Genomic DNA, 9,509 nt, shown 5'->3' with positions numbered 1-9,509 from the left:
GAAGCATTGAAGATGCTAGGGATCACCAGATCTCCAGATCCAGTGAGAAAACCACACAGGAAAAATTTTCGCATAAGAGACAAGTAAGGTTGTCTGAACCTAATTATTCGTCTATTAATGTAAAACTATTATCTGTATTTTTTTATTTTTACGAGTTTGATTTTGGTTGATTTCTATTTTGCAATAAGCATATTTTCTTGGATCGAAGGAAAGAAACAAAAGTAAAATGAAAGTAATGTATCAATGCAAATTGCTATACCTAACTGTATTTCTACACAATAGAAAAATAGACTAATCTGTGGATGAACGAAAATACTCTTCTATCAATGTAAAACTATTTACTGTATTTTGTTGACTAATATTAAAACTTGTAATTGCTTATAGAATTTTTGTTAAGAGCATATTGCACACACACTTTACAATTTAACTGATCAAGAACAAAATGAAAGGGCAAAATCTACAGAGCGGGAACAAGTAATGAATATAAAATAATAAGTGCATTTTTTAGATAAAGGTTTGTGTTTTATCTCACAGTCACACATCATTGCGACAGCGGCAAAAATGCTGAAAATGTTAATTTAGTCAGATTTAGATTTTTAGTCCGTAGTTATAAGTTATATTTTAATTTATTTATTATCCATTTAATTAGTTTTAGATTAGTTGTAAGTAACTCTTGTTGTTGAAAAATTACATCAGTAAATACTTAAATATGTAAATAAACTAATAAGATGAAATAAAGGATCGTTTTTCTTTCGTTACATATATGTATGTATATTCCCTGAACATACCATATACATTCACTGAACATACCATGTACATGCCCAGAACATACACATGTACATTCACTGAACATACCAGGTACATTCCCAGAACATACCATAAACATTCAGTGTATTAACTCTGACAGATTCCTGGAACATACATGGAATGTTCATAATGGAACTCATGTATGTCCCAGGAATATACATGTACATCACATGAATGTTCCAGGTATATTCTGGAAATATCATTTTGCTATGTGGGTACTATTATTATTATTTCCTGAAGACAAGTTGACTACCATCTGTTCAACTTATCCACATATTAAAAAAGAACGACTCCGCCCGGAACTGTAGGTTATTTATTCCAGAAGCGACTGTAGGGAAACAAATGGCTAGTTATCCCTACTAAAATTTTGACCAATGACTCTATTCATGATTTCTATCGAAAAAACGTTTATGTCTGAAATCGACAAGTTTAATGAGATGGTCATCGACAAATTTGCAACTAGAAAGGATCGAAGAATTGAACTGTTATATAGATTAATTTAGACTTTACTGTTGTATAATATTTTAAAAAATATATCAGGTGTTCGAAAACGATTTGAAATTTCAGTTAACTTCTTTTGCAGAACACCCGCTACATCAGTCCACGAACCTCCACTGGTAGTAGTCATCCACTGGCTGCACTGGCAACCTCCACTGGTAGAGAACTGCATTCTTATTTGAACAGAGATCCTAATACGGAGAGAGCATTACAATTTCCAAGAATAATAAGAAATGCGTTCAGTCAATATGAATAAATTATGAGAATATGTATTTTGCGAGTCACCCAATAGTAAATAGTGCAGATTATGCATGTGGGCAATGCAACTTCCTCGGTGCTGTTCCATTTTTGATATTCAGTCTATGATCATATATATCATATGTAGTGATTTTCGTTTGACTTTAAACGTGAACTTCTGACAATGCGAGGTGCGTACTTGGTTTTAGCCTGGTTAAAGGCGAGTTTGATGAGTTTTGAGTTTCACAAAAATAGCACACAACAGACAATACATCTCTTTTCCACAGACACTTTTATTCAGTCTAAACTTACAATGTTAATTGTATCCGCATATCCAAAGATACTTAAATATGTTACGTGATTTATTGTTTAAAAGAGGACAATGAATAGTGTTTGCCATATTTTTCTAAATGTTTCTTCATATCATCCTGCTGTTTCCTAAAACAAAAAACAGCAAACATAATAGTATATAATTAATTAAACCGCTGGTCGATGCTATTACTTAGTATTAGTTCAAATTAAAATGGAATAGTAGATACATAAGAAGAGTTGTAAGGAGCACTTTACGCAATTGCGTAACAACTTGAAATATTTACCATACTTTACCTACGACCGCAATAACTTCCTAAAACTAAGAGGCAAACTTTTATATTTTTAAATATACCAGTTTTGACAACGATTGAAAAGTTGACAGCAGTTCAGCATTCGCGACTTCAAAAGTGCAAACGCCCACTAAATTATAACTACATTTTAACTAGTAAATTTTGACTCTTATTTTGATTAAATGTCATTATGACTTATTTTGTTTAGATCTACTCAGCCTTTGCAAGCCTTTAAACAGATGTAAACATATTGAAAAATGTGTCAGGAAGGTTATTACGGTTATTACATTACCAATGTATGCGTGATTTCTGCAGTTAACTATAACGAGTAAAGTTTACATTTCGCAGCTCCCTCATCGGTATTTGAACTCGCGAATTGCAAAATTGTATTCCTTCGTATGTATCAAAACTTTATTAATTGTTTGGGCGGATTCATTATTCTTTAATTAGAAATAATTTATGATGACTTTATTTTGGTATCTATATTCGTGAGGCTGCTACGTACTCTATATACTAATACAGTATACAGGGTGGACCATTTTAAAAGATCCAGTCAAATTTCTAGTAAATGTTGGCAAAAAAAAGAAAACGTTTCACACAAATGTTGTGTAATTACTAGGGATAAACCCGCAGGTGATATCAACTTTTTTACAGATTGGGCCGTTAACGTCGGGCGGGGGCAATTCAAATTTTTAACATGAATAGTTTTGGGGCCTATTTTTTACTACAAAATCCGATTCAACTTTTAACAATAAATGGAAAAGTATTAAGATACATATGACCTAATACACACAGCATAGTGAACAGCAAGTGGCAGTGCGAACACTATCAAAACCAGTAGTAGTCTGAACCTAGTAAGTCGGTTTAACCGGCCGGATCTGGCTAGCACCCGACAGCCTTTCAGGCCCATTTTCATCAGAAACAAGCGAAACGCAGTTTGACGGAACTAAGTTTATGTTAAACGCTGAAATTAAACGGGTTTAACGACGGACCGTTTTCACCAGAGCTTCGGTACGTTTCATAAACTACGTTTATTGAAACGCAGTTTAAGAAACTGGAAACACTGGCATCGTTGCAAAAGTGAGAAATATTACGATTCTCATCGCAAAATCAAGGAACCATTTGGGTCCATGACGTCAATAACCCGTTATCAAACCCAAACTTTCTGCTCGAACTAACGGTAAACGTTTAAAGTTTGCTTTATTTCTGCACGGTTTGTGCATTCGTGTATGGCACACGTTTTTATTAGATTTTCTATTTGAAAAGTTACTTAAACAAGTACAAAATTAAGTCCTGCGCCCTTTCAGATCCTTATAAAATTCATTGAATAAACAAGGCAAGCGGAGGAGTCAGGAAGGATTTTACTGGATAAACATCGTGGCTGGAATCTCACAAAACCCAGAACGCTAGAACACCAGCTCTATCGCGGAGCTCACCCCATGTACAATTGGATGTGATGTAGTTGTGCTGAAACCCTTAAAATCTCTAGCAGAAATTTGCATGCATTCTGTGACATAAAACCGCAAAGCACCGAGAAGCTGGCTTATCGGCGACACAATTACAGACAGGACAGACAAAGTACGTAAGTAACATTAAAATATTCGTAGACTTCGTCGAAAATTAAGTTATAAACTGGCCTACGTGCCATTTCCATTTTATTATTTTTCGGTCGACCGCAACAACAACAATTCTTTACACAGTGAGGTTAGATCAAGTCTTTAAACGGCGTTTAAAGCTATAAACGCCCAAAATCGGCCAGTTCGTTTCTTTAAACGCGTTTAAGCTCAAACTAAGTTTAAGGTTCTGGTGAAATCCGTTTGGCGCGTCAAACTCAGTTTCAGACGTTAAACTGGTTTAAGATCGCTTAATGAAAATAAGCCTCAGTAGCGGTCATGGGGTTGCCAGTAGGGATGGTCGGTATTTATCGTAACCGCTAAAATAACAGTGTTCTAAACGTGTAATCTGAAACCGTAGTTACAGCTAGCCGATTTAACCGGCTTTTTTTTAAACCGTCTCATAAAACCGAAATAGGTGTGCGCACTTGGACGCCGTCGAGCGATCTATTCAGCTGCAGCCGTTTGCCGATTTAAACCGTCGTTTTTGGAACCGTCTCAAAAAACCGTAACAACGGTACGCGCCACTAGCAGAGAACCGATCACTTCGCACCAGCTGCAGCCGTTTGCCGACTTAAAGGTTTTTTTTGGAACCGTCTCATAAATCTGAAAAAGTGGTTAGCGTCAGCACAGAATCGATGCGGCATCGTCGAACGTTCTATGCAGTTGCAGCAGTTTCAGTAACCATTTGTCAACGGAAAATATGTTGTGTGTAGTTGCGCGTTGCCTTGATAATTGTGTATCACTTTTCGTTTATAAGAATTACTGTTCAGTTCTCCAGGAACCAGCGAAAATTTGTTTAATTGCTGCAATGATATAATTCAACAATTTCAGTCTATAAGTATTTAGTTTTCTGACATTCTGTAATAAATCTTAAAAAAAGGGATTTCTCTCAAAAAACTTAGCTCGGGAGATTTATGCCCATATATGCGGTGGTAGTGGGTGATAGTTGATGACAGTGGTTGCTGTACGACCGCTGCCTAAATGATATTCGTACATTTACCCGAAATTTCGATTATTTAATAATGCTTATTAGAAAAAGTTGCTCAAGTATTTATTTTTGGGTAATTTTACTTGCGTACACATTGATGTTTTTCATATTTTCTTGCTCTGCTTATTGCACGTGATAGGTGCCGTTAAGATACAAAATGTTCATGTTGTATATACAAAATATGCAAAAATGGCTAATGTCCGCGTAGCAACACCTGATTTCGCTTACCACCGAACCCACAGTCCTCAACTCTACCTTCTTCTAAAAGCGTCGAGACTCCCAAACAGTGCAAAATTCTTCATTCCATTTTGTCACGAAAAGTAAAATTCAGACAATTATGTGACCACGTGATATTGTGATGGTAGTAGTGGTGTGAAATTCGATTACTTTTGATTACAGGTACCGGCTAGTCACTTCGGATCAGTCATTCTAGTCGTTAGACTTACGAAAGTCGAAGCCCGATTTTGATATTTTATTAATGCCCTACAGATTTGTTATACGGACGCTATAAACAATAAACAAAACTAGTTATAACCATATAGAACCCTCGAATTCACGATAAAATATACCCTAATAGATTAATTTAAGTCTAAGAGTTGATAAACAGACCATTTTAAGATTCTCATTGATCTAATTGATTCTCTATTGTAATTGTAACCCCACGGTTGTTAATTCTAGCAGTTTTTAAATAAATTGCTTTTTTAAATATAAATTTTGAAAGCAAGGTATCTAACTCTGCGAAGCAAGATGCTACACAGCAATAAATAATTTGTGGTACAGTAGTAATACAGTAGGACAATTATCAATAAGTCTTCTCGCAAAAATGCAGTTTTCAAATAAGTTACAATTTTCATATTACATTTTATATCATAAATGTAAAAATATAATTCAAGATTACCACGCACCAACGGGCAACACTTTTTTACACAGTTTTTAGTGATTAGGTACGATCAATATTGAAAGGGCAACGACCTTTTTAGTGACTAGGTACGTCGAGTCGGGATATTAACAGGGAACTTAGGATGAGGATGCTGCGTTGTTGCGTTTTTCCCACGCTCTTGTATGGAGTTGAAGAATGGACCCTCATGAAAAAACTATAAGCATTCGAAATGTGGTGCTACTGTAGAATATTGCGTATTCCCTGGACCGATAGGAATGCGAAATCATTAAGACCATGAAAAAAAGAAAGTTCATATAATTAACGGACAGAAATACACACTTCTCCAAATGATAGTATAGGGAAATAGGGTCCAGGGTATAAGTGGAAGGCGGAACATTGGCAGACGCCGTGTGTACTGGTTAAAGAACCTGACAGACGGGTTTAACTGTAGCAATGTTCAACGGTTCAGAGCTGCAGTCAATAAGGTCAGGATTGCTGTGATGATTGCAAACCTCCGATAAAAGATGTACTATAAGAAGAAGACGTGGAAAATCAAACGCTGCTGTCGGTATCCATCCGTATTGGTACCGTTGCTGATTACTAGTCTCATTACTTACTAGTGAGTCTAAAAGAGTACGCGGCTGCGGGTATCCATCGGTACCAGAATTCGGTACTTGATTTGATGAATTTTTGAATGAGTGACTTGATTTTCCGAAAACGTTTACTGATTAATTGAATACTCATTTGATAGCTTGGTGCGGTTTTTGTTACTTCGGATACGGATGAGTAACGAGTACTCGAATACCAATTGGTTACTTTTTCCCAACCACTGGACGGCAGGCATCAACTACCGACACCTAAAATATGAAAACCCGAAAAAAAGGTTGGAAGCGGTGACCTGCTGTTAGGGTACATGCACACTAAGCGGATACTCGTGATGCGGCCCGCGGTACGGTTCATCGATTGCAATGAAAGTAAATAGCACTACGGCTTCTAGTTTCTATAAATACTATTCATGCGGCTTCACGTTTGGTCGAGGGGTTGCTTACATCCATGCAGCCTCTCGAGCGGCCTGCCGCACGTTTACCACGCACACTATGCGTTCAGTTTGCGGGTAGCCGACGTCGTGTGGTTTTTTTCAGTGTTTATCTATGATCGTGTGTCTTTCTTTGTGATATATGGTTTCCAAATGCTCACTAATTTTTCAAATGTTTTTGAACTCATTCTCGCTTATCTAAAAAACTCGTCTTCATATTTTGTCAGTTCTTCGAAAAATATTGCAAACAAACAAATTTATATTTGCCTTATTATATAAATCTTCATTTTAGCAATTCTGCATCTCTATTGTCTATTGTATAGTATTGGAAACCCGTTTTTTTCTTATTATTAAATGCAGATTAATTCCGTTTTCATCCCTTTATTCTCTCGAATAAGGACGTTTTTGTACCCCCCATTGCAACTGAACTGCTTCGTTTCTTCTCGGGAACCCTGGTCTGTAACCAGTACTTCCTATTTTTCTTTTTGTTTTCATATAACGTTAGTAGATGTAATAAATCGTAACAACTTCGTCAACGTCCTTTTTTGAAATGATTATTGATTACTGCGTTTTGGATGCAATTGACAGCGCTTTACAAGTGAATACCGCGATTGCGATAACGGTTAAACGCAATGGGTTTTCACGCAGATTTAACCGCATACCCGCTTAGTGCGTATGAAATAGTGGTGTGAGATATAATTAGTTTTGGATTCAATACTCATTACTTCGGATCAGTTATTCACATCACTCATTCTAGTCGTTAGTTTAACGAAAGTCGAAGACCGATATGGGAATTTTATTAGTGCTCTTCAGATTTGTTACACGGACACTTTAGTCATACAAACCATATGGAACCCTTGAATTTATGATTCCCGTAATAGATAGGTATATTTACGTTCAAGAGTAGATATTCTGCCCTGTGCTGTATCATAAATGCTATTTTTAACGGCCACACGTTATGGCAACTTAACAGTTCAGGATAACATTTTCGATAACGCAGCATCACAACCGAGGTGTGCTCAGTTATCCATCAAACGTTAAAAAGAAAAAAAATATTGGATGCATAAATTGAGATGCCGTTATACGAATAGTCTATTAGTTAGAGAGAGAGTTGACATCAAATCATCGAAGTTTCTAAAACATATGCACCACATGTGCACGTTTTGACTATTTGGCCCACCTACTACCATACTTGTACCTTGTTTATGATTTGCATTCACTTTCAATTTTGTTCGTTACTGTTCTTGACCTATCTTCTCAAACGCTTTCAATGAAGCATGCACAGAAAAGGCAAAAAAAACAACCCGCAAACAATTTGAAAATTTAGTAGAGTTTGTGGAAGAAAATAAAGTTTATTTTGAATACCATTTACCAATTTTTCTAATAAAGCTAACCTTATAAGACTACCAAAAGACATATTTTTCTTTTAAATTAAAAACAAATTATAGCTAAAAGACAAAACTACGCTCTGATTAACACAATTGTTTTATTTATTCCCCGAGTTTAACTTCGAGGGACTGAATTATTCTGAAGCGCTATTTCTTAAGTTAACGTCCGTCGATAGCGTGCGCCTGTTATAATATAAAGGTTTTACTGATACAACACACCAGTTGGAGCCACATAACGTGTTTGACGGATAACATACACGTTAAAGTTAACGTGAGTTATACAGCAGAGGGCTGAATCAGACCATTTTTATTTATTTTTAAGTCAATTGTTAATTGATTCCCTATTGTACACTCTATTGTTATTGTATATATTGTTATTGTAGACATTTTGAACCTTCACAGTTGTCAATACTTGCAGTTTCTAAATATGGTGTTTTTTTTTGGCAATTTTTGAAGGCAAGTTATTTAACTTTGTGAAGCAAGATGCCACACATCAATAAATAAACTTTGGTGCAGTAGTAATACAGTGCGACAATTAATCAACGTCTTTTTACAAATATGCAGTTTTGTGACAAATATGAAGTAAATGTAAAAATATAATTCAAGATTACCATGCGGCAACGTGCAACCTTGTTTTTAGTGATCAGAAACGACCGAGGCGTGAAAATCAAAGGCGGCTGTCTGTATCGATCCGTATCGGTACGGGTACTGATTAATGGTATTGATTATCAGTTAGTCTGAGCGAGTACGAGTGGAAGAATAGGTATTCGGCTTGAGAGTCGAAGGTTAGAATGGGTGGCTTGATTTTCCGAGCACGATTATTGCAATCAATAATCTTGAATACTCGTTTGATAGCTTGGTTCGGTACTCGTTATTTCGGATACTGATAAGTAACGAGTACGCGAATACGGATTAGTTCGTTTTTTCCTACTACTTGTATGAACAGGAGGAGTTGGCTTCATCATAGAGTAAGTAAAATAAGAGAGGTGCAACTGGCTGACCGGCGACTGACGGCAATAAAATTTCGAGTTTTCGGCCAAGAAGTTCTGAGCATGTGCGAAACGTGCAGGACATAGTGAAAATAAAATAAGGGTCGGTTAAATCAGTTCTGTCCTTTTTCAACTTGCAGAACAACGCGGCTGGATATTATTTTTGAATTGCTAAGTTGACTTTGCTAAATGAAATTAACCTATGAATTCAATTTAACCTTATTTTAACCACGTTTCCGATTGATCGGTCGAGTTAAAATAATTTCATATTTCTAATACCTGTACGGTATTAATACCAACAAATAACATTTGCTGTCGAAACGTAAGTATTGCATAAACATAATAGTATTTTTTTGTAAATATGTATGACCATTTTTTGTTTACTCTTTCTTGTTTGTTTGTATAATTACATTTGCATAAAGATGAGTCCTCCTGATGATCGTGTTCTTTTCGTATAAATGTATAATA

General features: G+C 35.9%; 1 protein-coding gene across 1 annotated transcript in view; it reads right to left on the bottom strand.

Annotated features, from left to right (window-relative positions):
* Nucleotides 1-1,815: 1,815 nt before the first annotated feature.
* Nucleotides 1,816-9,509, bottom strand: part of LOC109541365 (2-oxoisovalerate dehydrogenase subunit alpha, mitochondrial) — a 29,956-nt gene continuing 22,262 nt past the window's right edge. Inside the window, exon 8 of the mRNA XM_019910220.2 lies at nucleotides 1,816-1,980. Within this exon, the coding sequence (XP_019765779.2) occupies nucleotides 1,905-1,980 (76 nt within the window). The 3' untranslated portion in view covers nucleotides 1,816-1,904. The remainder of the gene's footprint in view (nucleotides 1,981-9,509) is intronic.

The sequence above is a fragment of the Dendroctonus ponderosae genome, unplaced genomic scaffold (genome assembly GCF_020466585.1).
Source record: "Dendroctonus ponderosae isolate FM_Combo_2020 unplaced genomic scaffold, Dpon_F_20191213v2 Dpon_F_20191213_1, whole genome shotgun sequence".
Taxonomy (NCBI): domain Eukaryota; kingdom Metazoa; phylum Arthropoda; class Insecta; order Coleoptera; family Curculionidae; genus Dendroctonus; species Dendroctonus ponderosae.
This window is presented reverse-complemented; position numbering and strand designations above follow the sequence as displayed.